This window comes from Pipistrellus hanaki (genome assembly GCF_964339955.1).
Source record: "Pipistrellus hanaki genome assembly, chromosome: 14".
Lineage (NCBI taxonomy): Eukaryota > Metazoa > Chordata > Mammalia > Chiroptera > Vespertilionidae > Pipistrellus > Pipistrellus hanaki.
In genome coordinates, this window is record NC_140516.1 from 4,499,972 (window position 1) to 4,516,684 (window position 16,713).

Here is a 16,713-nt window from a genome sequence, read left to right on the forward strand (position 1 = left end):
TACAGATAAATAATAAGAACAAAACAATAAATTGCAACTTACACAAAATTTGTCAATAGTATATACATGGACAAATCTCAAAATTCTTATCAGGCAAATTCTAGGTAACTACTATTTATATTTTAGTTTAATAAAAAAATTTTTCCCATGCTGGCAGGTTTGGCTCAGTGGATAGAGTGTCAGCCTGCAGGTTCGATTCTGGTCAAGGGCATGTACTTTGGTTGCAGGGTCGATCCCCAGGTCCTGGTCCTGGCGCCTGCAGAAGGCAACCAGTCAATGGGGGTCTCTCTCTCTCTCTCTCTCTCTCTCTCTCTCTCTCTCTCTCTCTTTCTCTTTCTCCCCCTCCCTTTCACTTTCTCTAAAAATCAAGGGAAAAATATCCTCGGGTGAGGATTAACAAACAAACAAACAAACAAACAAATAATTTCTCAATCTTGCTCTCCAGGAAGAAAAGCCATAAAATATAAATACTAACCAAAAAAGGAGAGTTTGAAGGAACATTAAATATTGGTGTTCCATTTAATATTAGTGTTTTCATGCACAAAACTCCTTACCTCTAAACAGAACTTTGTTTCAGAAGACAAAACTAAAGCAAAATAGTAGAAGTCAAAGGGTTGTAGACTTTGATTCAAAGGCATAACCTTTCTAACAATGAGAGCTATCAATGGATTTTGTTAGGTTCTTATGAGAAGAAACTGCCTCGCAATTAAAGAGTTTGGAAAAACATCTTTCCAGGGGCTGTAAAATAAAATCCTTTCATGGTAAAAACAGTTCTTCTAATTCTAAGATTACAGCATTGTTTTTATCATTACCTTTCCCACTCTGGAAAATCTTCAAGACTCTGTCTTGTAAATGTCACCAATCCAGTAGGTTCTACAAAAGCAATAAAAGGAAAACAAGTTTTGATTTTGAAAAGATTATATATATATATTCAGTAAAATATGGATCTAACAATGGCTATAATACTAGTTTTGGAATACAACAGAAGATTGATTTAAAATAATATTATCCTTACAGTAGGAACTCTTTCTATGAAATAGCATGTACTCACTAAAACAAAAAACTACACAAATAACAGCACAACAGAAGAATGAGAGTGCTGGTACTTTTTAGTGACATTTTCTAAACTGCAAACACTCTTAAGAAATAATTGGGGGGAAAGATGCAAATGGGTGTAGTTTACCTAATAAAGACAAAACTGGATTTTAATCTGTAGACGGACTCTTTCTCAAAGAACAACTTTAACCTACATCTAAAAACTGATGAATGCATACATATTTATGTTTTATAATAAAGAAAAGTCTAGGATTTAAAAAAAAAGAAAATTGTTGGCATGCCTTTGGAGGTGACATAGCCAAATCCAGGGCTTAGATGATATGAAATTGCTCTTTTTATAATTCTTCCTTAGGCGGAAGGAGGAATTACTGTGTTCTAAATGATTAAAGAAAGATGACATAGTTTTCAAGTAGCAATACATAAGATCAAAACATAGTAAATTTTAGAAGATATGATCCTTTTTTGTTAGGTTTATTTTTTATTTTTTAACCAGTAGCAAAAGCAACAAATAAATCAGCTGGCCAAAAGTAATTTGTTTGAGTTGAATCAAAGAATAAACTAAAAAGGCCAGGCCATTTTTGTTTTCTCCTTTTGTTGTTTGTTTTGTTGTTAAGCTCTTAAGCAAAGAAAAATGTCAGGAACTATTAGGGATAATGGTGGTAGAGTTCCAATGAAAGTTTCATTCCTTTGGATGATTCTGCATTTCTTTGCTTTTAGTCACAAGCATTAATAACTCAAAAATAATATGGAGTATTTATATTAAAAAACAGAATTTTGTTAACATGAGTTATAAAATATTCTTTACATGTCTATCTTTAAGAAAAATGGACAGCATATTTAAAACTCACAAGAAGTCAAACAATTCAAATACTAGAGAAGTAATTCTATTAATAGAAAACTAATGTTAGTATCAGTCATGAACATCAGTCAGTAAGAGAAGTAAGAACATTAAATGTCCTTCACATATACTAGGAGAGACCAAAAGAAATTCATAAATGAACACTACCGCAAAGCAAAAGAAAAGGCATATAAACATGGTTCTTAAGATATCTATAATAATAAAAGGGTAATATACTAATTAGACCAGATGTCTTCCGAAAGTCCTTCTGGACAAAGCCATGATGATGGGTGCTCGAGGCAGAGGTGGTTAGGGGCGATCAGGTTGGCAGGGGAGAGCAGTTAGGGGCGATCAGGTCAGCAGGGGAGGGCAGTTGGGGGCGATCAGACTGGTAGGGGCACAGTTAGGGGGTGATAAGGCTGGCAGGGGAGCAGTTAGGGGGTGATCAGGCTAGCAGGGGAGCAGTTAGGGGGTGATCAGGCTAGCAGGGGAGCAGTTAGGGGTGATCAGGCTGGCCAGCAGTTGATGAGTAGTTAGGGGTGACCGGTAAGCAGGCAGAGTGGTTAGGGGTGATCAGGCAGGCCAGCTATTAGCAGCCAGTGGTTCCGGATGGCAAGAGGGATGTCCAACTGCTGGTTTAGGCCTGATCCCGCAGTTAGGTGTTTTATATTAATGTTTTCCTGCATAAAACGCAGGGATCAGGCCTAAACTGGCAGCCAGACATCCCCCGAGGGGTCCCGGATAGTGAGAGGGTGCAGGCTGGGCTGAGGGACCCCTTCTCCCCCATACACAAATTTCGTACACTGGGTCTCTATTAATTAATAACAAAAACACCTTGAGAGCATGCCTATTACCTCTCTTCCATTAAAAGGCACCTTTCATACCAGAATAAGTTATTGTGGTTGATTAAATGTTTTCCTTAATAAATCAAAATGTACACTGCATATGAATCATTAATTTTTAAATACTCCACATATAAGATACTTTATTTAAAACTATATTGAAAATAATTTAATTCAGAAAGTCCTTTAAAATCTTTCAGTCTCAAGATCCTCATTTCAAATATTGATGTTTGGCAACACTCAAAAATTGGTCCTGATGGAATTGTATTTTATCAATTCTAAAAGCACATTTTTTCATGTATTAAATTTCTGAAAATGAAATATATTTTTCATAGTCCAAGGTATCTAGCCATCGCATTTGGTCTGGATTAAAGTCAAACCTTTGCAGAGAAGATGTGCATCTGCTTCAGCCATAATCTAAGAGCGCCACCAACCTGAGATCAGTCTGAAGCAAGCCCTCTGTTGCAGGCTTTTGTGGATCACACTGGTAATATGACTGTGGACTCCAAACTTGGTTTACATTCTCAGAGGATATTTTTTCCCCTCTCTACCCAGAGCCAACGTTGACAGTGGTTTACTTACTGCCCCTTTGTGCACAGCCAGCTTAATGTCTCATGCATCCTTAGACTAAGAGTGTAGACTTTGGTGTGCCAGCTTTGTCAGAGAGGTCTCCAACAATTCCCCATTCTGAGTGTTTTTCCTTCTTAGTGATACATAACATAATGGCACTTCCTACCATCTACAATATCCTACATTTGATGAAATATATGGTACTTTAAATACATTTCTTTTTCCATCTTTTTAAAAAGGAATCTTTTCTCAAATGTAAAAACACCTCAGTACAACGGAGACAGACACGAAGGACAAGGGGGTGGGTGTGTAATTTAATTGTTTTAAACCTCAAATGAAAGGACTGCTGCTGTCGCTTGGGCCCTCCAGAGCCATGGCTGCAAAGGTTCGACCCCAGCTGGGATCTCCTAATGACCCTGTGGATGAGCTCTCTGCAGCAGCCCGAGCAGTGACAGTGGACAATGAACCCCTGACACCCCAGCGGTGCCAACCTGGGTCCTCTCTGACTGGCTGGTGGGAGGTGGACCCTGTCCATCGATGTATTGATGTGGATGAAGGCTATCCTCTCCGATCACATGGACATGTGAGTTCACGATGATGGCCTGAATACACCTGCTGTTCTTGGACAGAAGATTCTCAAAGCAAAACTTCCTTCACGAGGTTACCAAGGCCTTCAGGCTCAAAGGAAGTGAGTCCTGAATTACAAATCCTTGTGCAGGCCTCAAAATCTCCATTGTTGATGATTGTTCTGTGATTTGAATGATCTCCTGTTTTCCCACATGGAGATCCTTATCTTCAGTGGTGTGTTGCAGCTCTCTGTGGAGTCCTTGATCCCATCTGTAATGTTATGCATCCTAGTGGTTTGAGGTGCCCTGTCACGGCCACCCGACCTCAATAGGCTTTCGGCAGCTGATAAGTTCCTGGAGACAAGTATGGTCGTGAGGACGCCACCCTTCAGTTTCCTCCGGGCACTGGACTTACGCAAGCATCTGCAGTCTACTGATGACGTATCATGGATACCACCGTGGACTCTTAGCAGACCCATTGATGCTTGAGAACCTGGTCAGCTGTGATATGTTTTGCAGGGCTGTGGTCAGCATCTGGTTGATCAGTTCTTGGCTTCCGGGGTCACTGTCCCACTCTGGATGGGAAATCATAGGCTCCAGCCTTCATCTGTTGATCCTCATCCTGAAAGAGAGGCTGTCCCACCAGCAGAATATACAAGATGACTCCACAGGCTCTGAAAACCACTGTTTTGTTTGTTTTTATATTTTATTGATTCTACAGAGAGGGAGGGAGAGGGATAGAGAGTTAGAAACATTGATGAGAGAGAAACATCATCAGCTGCCTCCTGCATGCCTCCCACAGGGAATGTGGCCGCAACCAAGGTACACGCCCTTGACTGAAATCGAACCCGGGACCCTTCAGTCCGCAGGCTGACGCTCTATCCACTGAGCCACAATTGGTTTTCCATAGAGATCTTTCCTCAAGACTTCAGGGCACAGCCCTAGTCTGTTTGCTCAGTGGATAGAATGTTGGTCCACAGACTGAAGGGTCATGGGTTCAATTCCGGTCAAGGGCACATACCTCAGTTGCAGGCTTGATCCCCAGCCCTGGTCAGGGCACATGTGAGAGGCAAACAATCAAAGTGTTTCTCTCCCATCGATGTTTCTCTCTCTGTATCTCTTCCCCTCTCTTCCACTCCCTCTAAAAATCATTGGAAAAAAATATCCTCAGGTAAGGATTAACAACAACAAAAAAGATTTCAGGAGACAAGTAAGCGGAGGTGCCAGCAAAACCACAGTAAGCCTGTACTTGGATGGCTAGGCCAAAACAGCCAGCTGCCCGCAGCACCCTTGCTTTTACACACCAGCAGCAGCAAGTTCCCGGGCTTCTGGTCCCGGTGGACAATGTCACGCTGGAGGATATAGTTAACGTTTTTCAGAAGCTGATGTACACAGTGGCGGCACCAGCTTCATCACAGGAGTCTTTGGATCCTGTCTACAAACAGCTCTCCACCAGTAACAAGGTCAAACACAAGGCAGTGAAACCCTTTTTCTGAAATAATGTGAGGGAAATGAACAATGGATGTCTCAAAAGTCAGTATATCCAGGCCTCACATTCTAGTTTCTGAGTATCCCAGGCAGAGCGACTTCTTGGTATTGATTTTTGCTGCGTACTCCTGCATGGAGTTTTTCTTCACATGTCTGCGGACCACAGGAAGCACCGCCGCCGAGCTCCTTGCAGAGCTGGTCACTGTCGATGAGTGTAGCCCATGCTGACATTGGTGTGCAGTCACCATCACCCCACCAAAGGGGCAAGAGGAGGAGACCTAAATACATTCCTGTAGTTTCTATTTAGTAGACTCTAGAATTTCTATATAAGGTAATTAATAAATTGCAAACCTCTTTTATTCCACTTAGTATTTCCTCCTTAAGCCTATAGCTTTACATTCTGAAAACCTATAGCATGTTTCTCTATATTTCTACAAAGAACTACATATGTAGTGAAAAAGCTAGAACACAAAATGTCTAATTACAACTTATTTTTTCAGTGTGACTAATTTCTAACACTCAGGATGGTTCATAAATTTCTAGTTAAAAAACAACAATAGCCGAAACCGGTTTGGCTCAGTGGATAGAGCGTCAGCCTGAGGACTGAAAGGTCACAGGTTCGATTTCGGTCAAGGGCCTGTACCTTGGTTGCGGGCACATTCCCAGTAGGGGGTGTGCAAGAGGCAGCTGATTGATGATTCTCTCTCATCGATGTTTTTAACTCTATCCCTCTCTCTTTCTCTCTGTTAAAAGTCAATACAATATATTTTAAAATAATAATAATAATAATAAAGATAAAAAACAAACAAAAACAACAATACATAAAACTTGAGCCTGGCTGATGTGGCTCAGTGTTTGAGCATCGACCTATAAACCAGGAAGTCATGGTTCAATTCCTGGTCAGGGCACATGCCCTGGTTGTGGGCTAGATCCACAGTAGGGGGCGTGCAAGAGACAGACAATTAATGCTTCTCTCTCACTATTGATGCATCCATCTCTTCTTTCCTCTCTGAAATCAATAAAATATATATGTGTGTGTGTGTGTGTGTGTGTGTGTATATTTATATTTATATTTATATTTATATTGATTTTTTACAGAGAGGAAGAGAGAGTTAGTTAGAAACATTGATGAGAGAGAATCATCAATCAGCTGCCTCTTGCACACCCCCTACTGGGGATGTGCCCGCAACCAAGGTATATGCCCCTGACCGGAATCAAACCCGGGACCCTTCAGTCTGCAGGCCGACACTCTATCCACTGAGTCAAACCGGTTTCGGCAATAAAAATGTATTTAAAGAAAAACAAAACATTAGTTTTTTCCCTTCAAATTATTTAAAATCCTAAAATGTAGAAAGGCAAGTTAGCTTTTCTACAGGAAACATAGAGAAGCCTAGAGAAGATAAACATAATTTGACTCCAAGGACAGAAAAGTAAACACTGAATTACTTAGGTATAATAATGAAATTCATTGTATTTAGATTTAGAATAGCAAAAAAGTACTCTTTTTTTTAACGAGTTATTATAAATTTCAATTTGGTGTTATGTATCATAACCTGAATAAGCCTTCATTTTCCTTAATATTTCATTCTGTACCAAACACAAAATTAAAAATTGATAAGCTAAGAAATAAATTAACCTGTCAAAGAAGCATATAAAAATTTTCCCTTAAATTCCCAAATCCTAACAATTGATTCCTTAAAAAAAAAGGGGGGGTTGCGGGGGAGACAATATCCAATAGCAATACATTGGGGGTGGGAAGGATGGGGAGAGGTGCCAATTAAATATACTATAATGCGAGATACTTACAAAAGGAAAAAAATGATCTTAAAATGATTCAATGACATGTTTCAAGACAATCCCACAACCTGGATGACCAGAACTGAAAAGAATGCATTACTCATTTCATTTGACCAAAATTGACTTGCCCTTTTGAGAAGTTCTGGTTTGCTCTAAAACCAACTTGCAAGAAAAGCCACCCTCTGGTAAAAGGTACTATTTATTAAGTATGTAACTTCATTTAATATTTACAGCTAGCCTATGAAATAATTATCATCATTCTATTAAGATGAAGAAATTGAGGCTTAGAGATGTTAATAAACTGTCTGTAGCTACCCAGTTCCTAGGACAGAAGTGGCAATAGCAATCTACAGCCAGCTGGTTATTAAGAGCATTGGTTAGATATTTCCTATCACTGTCTCAGGTACTGCAACTGGCCCCTGGGAAAACAAGATGACTGAGGTTCAACAGAGGAAGACAGATATGTGAGAACTAGTGAAACACTGCTTTGTAAGAACTCAAAGGGGTTAAAGGGGACACAAAAGAGAGGGACCTGTAGGAAGACAATGAATTGCTTGACTTCTACAAATAAACTAATTATAAAAGTCAATGCTTCTTTAAATAAAGAACATAAAAAAAAATGCATTTCCTGGTCAACATACTTCCTTTTGTAAGTATTAACTTGTTTTTCAATCCACAGACCAACGCTCTATCCACTTAGCCAAACCGGTCTCGACAACATGATCTTAACTTGTTTTTATTCATGAAAACACATTATGGTATGTCATGCTGCTCTAATTTTAGAATATATAAGACCCCCACACACTCATGGCACACATTTATGGATATACACATGTTTATAAAATCTAGATTATAATAAATTATTTGGTTTGGGCAGGAAGGTGCACTTTGAACACAAAATGTTCTTGATCCAAACTGCCCCCATCAATGATAAAAATTATAGTTAAGAATGAAAGGAATTTACTTTTCTCTGTGACTCTTCTAAAGTAGCAGAAGAGCGTTTTAAGCTTCTCTGGTTTTCTTGAGGAACGTCCTTCAAACAACCTGAAAGAGACCAAAAATAAAGATTCACAAAGAACTAAATCTATATTACTACCAAGTAATAAAAGAAGTTATTCTCTCAGAAAGCAATTCTGTAATAAGAGAACTAAAAACTGTTTGGATCCAAATGGCATCCAGAAAGGACTGAAAGCAACTAGAACCAGGCTTCTTAAAAGTTGTTCATGGGTGATGGTACTCTAACAACTCGTCTCTCCAGTCATCTTCCTCCAGGGAGAAGGTACCACCTGGTGCCTAAAGTCAAGTAAGCCAGTGAATTAATGCTTGGTTATTTTCCCAATGGCAAATACTACTTATAATTCACAATATTACTAGAAGTTAAATGATTGAACAAAAACAGTATCTGAAAAAAACTAAAAACTGCAAATGATTGTTTGTGTTGGAGAGGCGAGAACAATGAAGACAATGACATGCAGTATAACAAGATGTTAGAGGAATGACCAATCCTTGGCAATTAAACAAATACACTCTGCGTGGTAACCTGTTAAATAGCGCTATCCCTCCACCATCTGGTTTCCAGCAACCTAGACTTGTACTGCTTTAGTTTTCTTTGAAATGATGTGGCATTGTTATTGGTAACAACACATTATGCAATTTATCCCGAGGGAAAGAAAAGGAGGGCTTTAGAAGCATTTGACCTGAGTAAGTAGTTCACTAAAGGATTTCAATCACAAAAGCATGCTTTTAGGCACAAGATCTACTTTTCCAAAAGCACTAAAAAAGTATAGAGAAATTCTGTGGCTATAAATGAGGAGGAGGTATTACTCATCTGCTTCTAGTCATATACCCTGGCTTTAAAATCAGAAACACTTCAAGGAAAAGTTCACTTTAACAAGTCAAAATGGGTAAAAATTTTCATCAGAAAAGCTCATTTATATAACTATGCAGAAAGGAGAAAATTAATTTCATGAGAAAATCCTATTGAGCAAGTAAAATGAATTAGAAAAAGGAAGAAAATACAGATTTCAAATGACCTGTTTTCAGTGATTTGAAATTCTGTATTCAGTCAATTCTGAGAAAACAATTTATCTGAATACTTATCTCCTAAAAATTTTAACCAAATCTCAATCTAACTGATTTTTAAAAAGAATTGTGCCTATGTAATGTTTTATTCACCTTATTTTTCTTAAATGTCTATTACAAATAATCTTAAAAATCCAGCTGCCTGCCCCCGCCCTGCCTCGCAAAAAGAAAAAAGAAAAAAAAAGAAAGAAGTGTGTGTGTGGGGGATATTTGTCAGTGCAGGTTGCAGCTTAGTTTCTTCTGCACCGTCAACCAGAATAATTTGTTTAAATCAAAATGATGGTCAGAATGAAGAAGCCACTTTTAATTAAACATCCTATATGAAATAAATATGATTTACTAAATGAATACCTGGGGATCCATTGCAAAATCCTTTTCTAGTTTTACTACTTAGTAGAGGAAAGCAGTATTAATATAAAGGCAGCCACCACCACCTTTTCTCAGAGATGAATTGAGGCACTCTACGATTCAATGAAGGAGGAAAAAGTTCCTCTTCCACAGAATTGTTGTACTATGAGAAGAAAATGGCTTAAGAAGTGATTTCCCAAAACATAAAAAGTATCCCTAATTTCTACATGTGGTCAGCTATATGTAAAATCACATAAAATTTCACAACCATGATGACAAATTATTAACTTTAGGAGCCTCTTGGGACTACAGATTTATTAACCTAAGGATATGACTTCCCTGGAAGATTAGGTGGCTACTACCACCACTACAAATGAGCACCACTGTTTATTTTGCAGGTCCAAACCTTAGAGGTACAAATTAAGCAGAACCTCAGTGCATTCTGATTATTCGCTGTGTGTGAGTTTCAAAGCCTGATTTCAAATCACTATGTAACCAAATATGCTTTGCCATCTTCCTGATGGAGCAAGGCCGTGTGAAGGGGTTAGAGGTGCAGAGGAAAGGGGCAGGTGGAAAGAAAGTCTGGGAAGATAAAGCAGGTTTAAAACCCTTATGCTAATTCTCAGACTTCACTGCTATGAATTTTTATAGCACTATGTATAGCCACCCAGATAAAATGAATTATCCTGTTATGGAAGCAAGTGAAAAAATAAGATAGAAACAGGCAAACAGCATTAGTGAAAGTTATCAGAAGAGTAATGTATTATCTGAGGAACAGCTCTGGGGAGAGAGAAGGAAGAGGAAGGAACCAAGAATGGAGCTAGAAAAAGGAGAGAGACAGAAAGATCTAAGACAGCAGGGAAGACTAAGAGGGAGGAAAAGGATATACAGAAAAGGGACTGGAGACCAAGGGAGAGGCTGAGAAACATAAACTCACATGCAAAGACACTCAGAGAGACAAACACAGAAAGAGAGACAAGAGACTGGAAGCAATTAGACTTCTCATACTAATCAAGCACCATCCAATTTTATTTTATTTATTTATTTTTACTTTCCAACAACAATTAAAAAAAATTTTAGATTTTCAGGTCTTAGGTATGAATATTTGAAGGCATATTTTGAGTCAGCAGGCATGCATGCAAACATGAACATAAACTATGCCATAATAACCTCTCTGCATATAGGGAAGACATTTTGGCATTTAACTGAATAATTACAGATTATTAAAGAAAGCAAACAGGAAAAGTTAGGCAACCTCACCTTTGTTCTAAAAATACCTTTTATTTTCAAGGGAGTAAGGCAATCAGAGTTGATACTTACTAATTGGTATTTTTCTTTCCATACACATAAATAGAAACATCTATAATAATAAAGAGCTAATATGCTAATTAGACTGAATGGCAGAAGGACCTTCCGGAAAGACCAGTGGGTGGGGCATCAGGACTGCAGGGCTGCAGGGCTGTAAGGCGGCTGGGGCTGCGAGGGTTGAGCCCCTTGCACAAATTCCCTGTATCAGGCCTCTAGTAGTTTCATAAAATCTTTCCCTGAATGACATATTGATAACGTTACTGGAATTGGATTCCACACACACACACACACACACATACACGCACGCACACGTGATTTCAAGTTAAGGATTAATTCCATTAGTATACAGTAAATCAAACCCAGAGCTCTATAACCCCCACCATATAAAATGGAAGCAAATGATAATCTGAAACCCAGCCAGAAAGTCCTTTCTGCCATATGGCCCCAGCATTTTCAATCCAGAAGAGGCAGATGTAAAAGCCTCCTGGGTTGACCACGGCTGCAGCACACAATTAATCTCTGACCATCAGTTTCTAAGCAATCTTAGAAGCATCAATGTTAATCACATTGGAAGCCTTTATATGAATGCTCAGGCCCTAAAAGACAAGCAGGAGAAAAGGTCAAGGATATTTAACATACTAAGCAGGGCTGGAAGAACACAACAATAAATTTAAAAAGGAAGACTTAGTATTCAATTTATTGACGTCAGCCTCCCACCCAAAACTCTTAACCATTTTTCTTATTCAACCAACTAGCTAGTCATCCCTCTTTTGAGACTAAGTATGCATGAGTGCTCACACACGCAAGGATTCCAACTGCCAGAAACTATAATCATAAATAGCAAGTATGCAAAAATAAAAACACAACAACATGTTCCATAATCAGCTTACCAAATGGCTCATCAAATTAGGTACTTGATCTTTCATAAGCCACATAAAAAAGGGGAACTTTGGGTTGTTTTCCATTTCAGCAGCACGCTCAGAGCATTTTGTTCTTGAGAGGAAGCAAGACATAACCAAAGAGCACTGAGTTTGAACAGAAGACAATATTCAAGCCCCAGTTCTGCTGACAAGTCATTTACTCAAACTGAACCTATTAGGATAAAGCTTCCTCACCAAAAAACGTGCATCGAGAGAATCAAACAGAGTTGCTGCATCAAAGATCATGTATAATCCAGGTTCTTGTTGATTGCTAGTTTAGGCTTATTAAAACACCTGCTATCTCAGGGAGAGGTACGTGCAGACATACTGGCTGCTGAAAAGTCCCTAAAACGACTATATAGACTACTACGGGCTTCACCTGCCATAATTAATGTTCAGTGTTCTGGTGACCAAAAGAACACCGGGCAGCCAGGAAGACAAGAGTATGCCTGTTTCAAATCGTCAGCAGGCCTGCTTAAATTCTAATTTAGTAAAAATGCCACTGGGATACTGTGAGTTTCAATTTCTCATGGTCACTTTGGATTGACAGATGGCTTAGGTTCATTTAACAGATCAATAATTATTTCTAAGGGTAGTTCTAATTTCTTATTAGCTCTGAGATAAGAACTACTAATACAGTTCATTGAAAGGAGGCTGTATAGTAGAGTGATTAAGGGATACAGCTTCTAGAGGCTGCCTATGTATTCCTGAGTTTGAATCCCAATTATACCAGCTAGCTCTAAGTCTTCATCTCAACTGAAAAAATGAGAAAAATACCTAACTTATAAGAGTAATACAAAGGTTAAATTAAAAATAGCATAGTAATCGGTAAATGGCAAGTACTTAATATTAGCTATAATAAAGAGATCATCTCATGCAAAAAACTTTTCAGATAATGCTAAGTAAGCTGAGGGATCTGTGCTAGAGATAAGGCATTCCATAATAGCCAGCAAAAACACACATCATTTACATAAAATGCTCACATTGTTCTAATCCATATTCCCTTCATTAAGAAAAGTGGCTCATCCCTGGCAGATTTGGCTCAGTGGCTGAAGCACTGGCCCTTAGTCAAGGGCATGTACCTCGCTTGCAGGTTCCTCAGCCCCGGGAGGAGCACATGAAGTAGGCAACCAATTGATGTGTCTCTCGATCCTGTCATCAAAAGGTGAAGGATAGCTGAATGGATAAAAAAACAGACCCAACTACATGCTGTCTACAAGAGACACACCTCAAAACAAAAGACACACAGAGCATGAAAGTGAAGAGATGGAAAAAATTTTTCCAAGCAAATGAAAAAGAAAAGAAAGCTAGAGTAGCAATACTCATATCTGACAAAATAGACTTTCAAAGCATCATGATAAGCAAAATAACCCAGTTGGAGAAATGTAAGTATCAGAGGATCTCACTCATCTGTCGAATATAATGAACTACACAAACGGATGAACAAAAAATAGAGCGGGGGGTGGGGGATGGGATTGGGGGCTCCAATATACTAGAATATAATAGAAGTAATCCTGTTATTTGCAGATTTTTAATACTTCCTACAATCTTTGTGATATCATACAATGTTAATATATTGTAGTTTTGGCAATATTATTATATTTAAAATCCTTTTATTCATGAAATATTAATGTTTATTGCATATAATATTTAAAAAAACAAAACTATAACATACAAGGATTCAACAGTAGAGGATTCTGAGAATCAAATCAACAATTTGGAATATGACGAAGCAAAAAATACCCAATCAGAAGAGCAAAAAGATGAAAGAATACAAAAATATAAAGATAGTTTTAAAAGTCTCTGGGACAACTTCAAGCATACCAATATTCACATTTTGGGGGTGCCAGAGGAGAAGAGAGGGAGCAAGATATTGAAAACCTACTTAAAGAAATAATGATAAAAACTTGCCCTACTTGGTGAAAGAAATAGACTTACAAGTCCAGGAAGCACAGAGAATCCCAAACAAGAGGAACCCAAAGAGGCCCACATCAAAACACATCATAATTAAAATGCCAAAGGTTAAAGATAAAGAGAATCTTAAAAGCAGCATGAGAAAAACAGGTACCTACAAGGGAATGCCCATATGACTGTCAGTTGATTTCTCAACAGAAACTTTACCGGGCAAAAGGGAGTGTCAAGAAATATCCAAAGTGACAAATAGCAAGGACCTACAACCAAGAAAACTACCCAGAAAAGCTATCATTTAGAACTGAAGGTCAGATAAAGAGTTTCACAAATAAGAAAAAGCTGAAAGAAGTTCATCACCACCAAACCAATATTACATGACATATTGAAGGGTATTCTTTAAGGTGGGAAAAAATGATTAAAAGTATGCAATAAAATGGTAATAAATACATATATATCAACAATTGAATCTAAAAGTCAAAATAAACAAGAAACAAAGTAAACTGGTGAATAAAATAGAATCAGAGACATGGAAACATGGAACAGATGACAAATCTCAGAGGGAAGGGGTTGGGAGATTGGAAAAGATTAACCAAAGATCTTACCTATGGACACAGAAAGTAGGGTGGTAAAGGCCTGGGCAGGGTGGGGACCAGATGGAGGGAAGCAATGGGTGGTGGAGGAGGGGAAAGGGAGACATCTATAATAATCTCAACAAAAATTTAAATATATATATATATATATATATATATATATATATATATATATGTGTGTGTGTGTGTGTGTGTGTGTGTGTGTGTGTGTGTGTACATATATATGTATATATGTACACTAAAGGCCCGGTGCACAGGGGCATCTCTCAGTCCAGGAGCCCTCAGAGGCAGGAGGTGGCCCAGTGATCAGGGGAAGGCGACGCCCCATCACACCTCTGCTGCTGCCACTGTAGGCAGCGTAAGCCTTGGCTGGCCCTTGTTACCTGAGCTTTGGGTGGCTCTGGGTGGCTGAGCAGCTGACATCTGAAGCTTGCCTGCACCTCGGACTGGCCCTGGGCAGCTGGGGGGCTGAGGGACTCACGAGGCAGGCGCGCAGAGCAGCCAGGCCCACCTGGAGGCAGGCCCGGCCTTGCAGTGCACCTGCTGCCCTGGGGGCGCTGAGGGGTCTGGGTGCTGCCATCTTTGAAGGTAGGGCAATCAAATAGCATATTCTTTCCTTATTGGCTGTGGGTGCTGCCATCTTTGAAGGCGGGGCAGTCAATTAGCACATTCCCTCTTTATTGGCCATCTTTGCTATGGCATGAGGGTCAATTAGCATATTTCCTCTTTATTAGATAGGATTATAAACAGTTTGAAAAAGTAGAAAAAAGCAAAAGTGTTAAATGTTTTTATCTCAATACCCAGTGGTATTTTTAATACCCAGTTGCATCAAGCTGCATTTATTTTATTTTTTAAAAATATATTTTATTGATTTTTTTACAGAGAGGAAGGTAGAAGGATAGAGAGTTAGAAACACTGATGAGAAAGAAACATCAATCAGCTGCCTCCTGCATACCTCCTACTGGGGATGTGCCCGCAACCAAGGTACATGACCTTGACCAGAATTGAACCTGGGACCTTTCAGTACACAGGTCAATGCTCTATCCACTGAGCCAAATCAGTTAGGGCAAGCTGCATTTTTTTAATCCTCACCTGAGGATATGTTTTTATAGATTTTAGAGAGAGATGGGAGGAGAAAGAGAGAGAGGAAAAAATACATTGATGAGAGAATCATTGATCAGATTCCTTCTGCACGCCCACATGGGATCAAGCCCACAACCTAGGCATGTACCCTGACCTGTAATTGGTTCACAGGTCAATGCTCAACCACTGAGCCATACTGGCCAGGCAAAATGTGTTTGTTTTGGATAGATAATGGAAACAGTAATCATTTGGAAAAGTGTTTAGAATTTAAAAATATCAATACCTTCACAGTGTATTATTTAGACAAATTATATAAACATTTTTTATCTTCCTCTTTAAAGCTATTACATTGATAAAATAGTCATGTCTATACAAAGTCAAAGTCAATTTTCACTTTTGCTTTTCATCTCAACAAGCATGTTTTTCACGTTTCATAAGATAGTCAGCCTCATGTCTTTAAACTCAGACTTCACAAAAAGGAGGACTTTGCACTCCAGCTCTACCATTTTTTAGCACACAAAGGATACAATGTACAATAAATGTCCTTGTGACTATCACACTGAAGAGAAATAAAGAGTTCAGGCATTCACAGAGGAGGAGGACAATCTGACAGGGTGGAAATAACATGGACCATGGAGTAAGCCTCAGCTCTGTGACTTCTTGACTCCTGGACCCTAATCAAGTTCTAGAAACTTTACTTACATTGTCTGCAAAATGGCAAAAATATCACTCAACTCACGTTATTGTAAGGAGTAAGTTAAGTAAGTATACAGAAAGTGTTTGGCCTGAGGCAAATCGCTTCATAAATACTATAGGTTCTCTACATCCTTCTCTATTTCATTGCTAAAGAGACTTTCTCTGAAAACATACCGATTGAAGTTAATGTCTGGGTAACTGGAATACTCCGATTTCATCTTAGCATTTCGACGTGGAAATGTGCAGAAGAATGCATTAGCTAAAAGACTGGCAATCTGCTCCTGCGACATTGTGATGGAATGATTCATCTTCTGTTTCAGGAGTGGTATTGGCTGATTGAGGAAACAAAAATACAGACAAGAAATGCAATAATTAGCTTAGCAATTTCAAAAGCAGAGGCACCAAATGACATTTACTAAATGAAGGTAGGAAAAATTTCAGGCCATTCTTAAATTCTTAAATCAACAGTAATACCATTAGAAATATATAGTTGTTTGACTGGAGACTTCTAATCAATAATAATGATAGTGAAGAATACACAAAAGTCATTACTTATTAGTGAAAAATAAGATTGCTTTGGCAAGCCCTAACTAGTTTGGCTCAGTGGATAGAGCATCG

The 16,713-nt window shown here is 38.7% G+C and overlaps 1 protein-coding gene and 1 pseudogene across 6 annotated transcripts in view; both read right to left on the reverse strand.

The window, feature by feature from the left end:
* Positions 1 to 16,713, reverse strand: part of PARG (poly(ADP-ribose) glycohydrolase) — a gene marked incomplete at its 5' end in the record, with an annotated part of 147,263 nt that overhangs the window by 52,464 nt on the left and 78,086 nt on the right. For all 5 annotated transcript variants that reach the window (XM_084904726.1, XM_084904725.1, XM_084904727.1 and 2 more), the window contains 3 exons: positions 813 to 873; positions 8,122 to 8,201; positions 16,270 to 16,427. In XM_084904726.1, coding sequence (XP_084760852.1) covers positions 813 to 873; positions 8,122 to 8,201; positions 16,270 to 16,427 — 299 coding nt within the window. The remainder of the gene's footprint in view (positions 1 to 812; positions 874 to 8,121; positions 8,202 to 16,269; positions 16,428 to 16,713) is intronic.
* LOC311632642 (calcium/calmodulin-dependent protein kinase type II subunit gamma-like) lies at positions 3,748 to 4,575 on the reverse strand (annotated as a pseudogene). Its single transcript has one exon. The product of its transcript is annotated as a calcium/calmodulin-dependent protein kinase type II subunit gamma-like (transcript).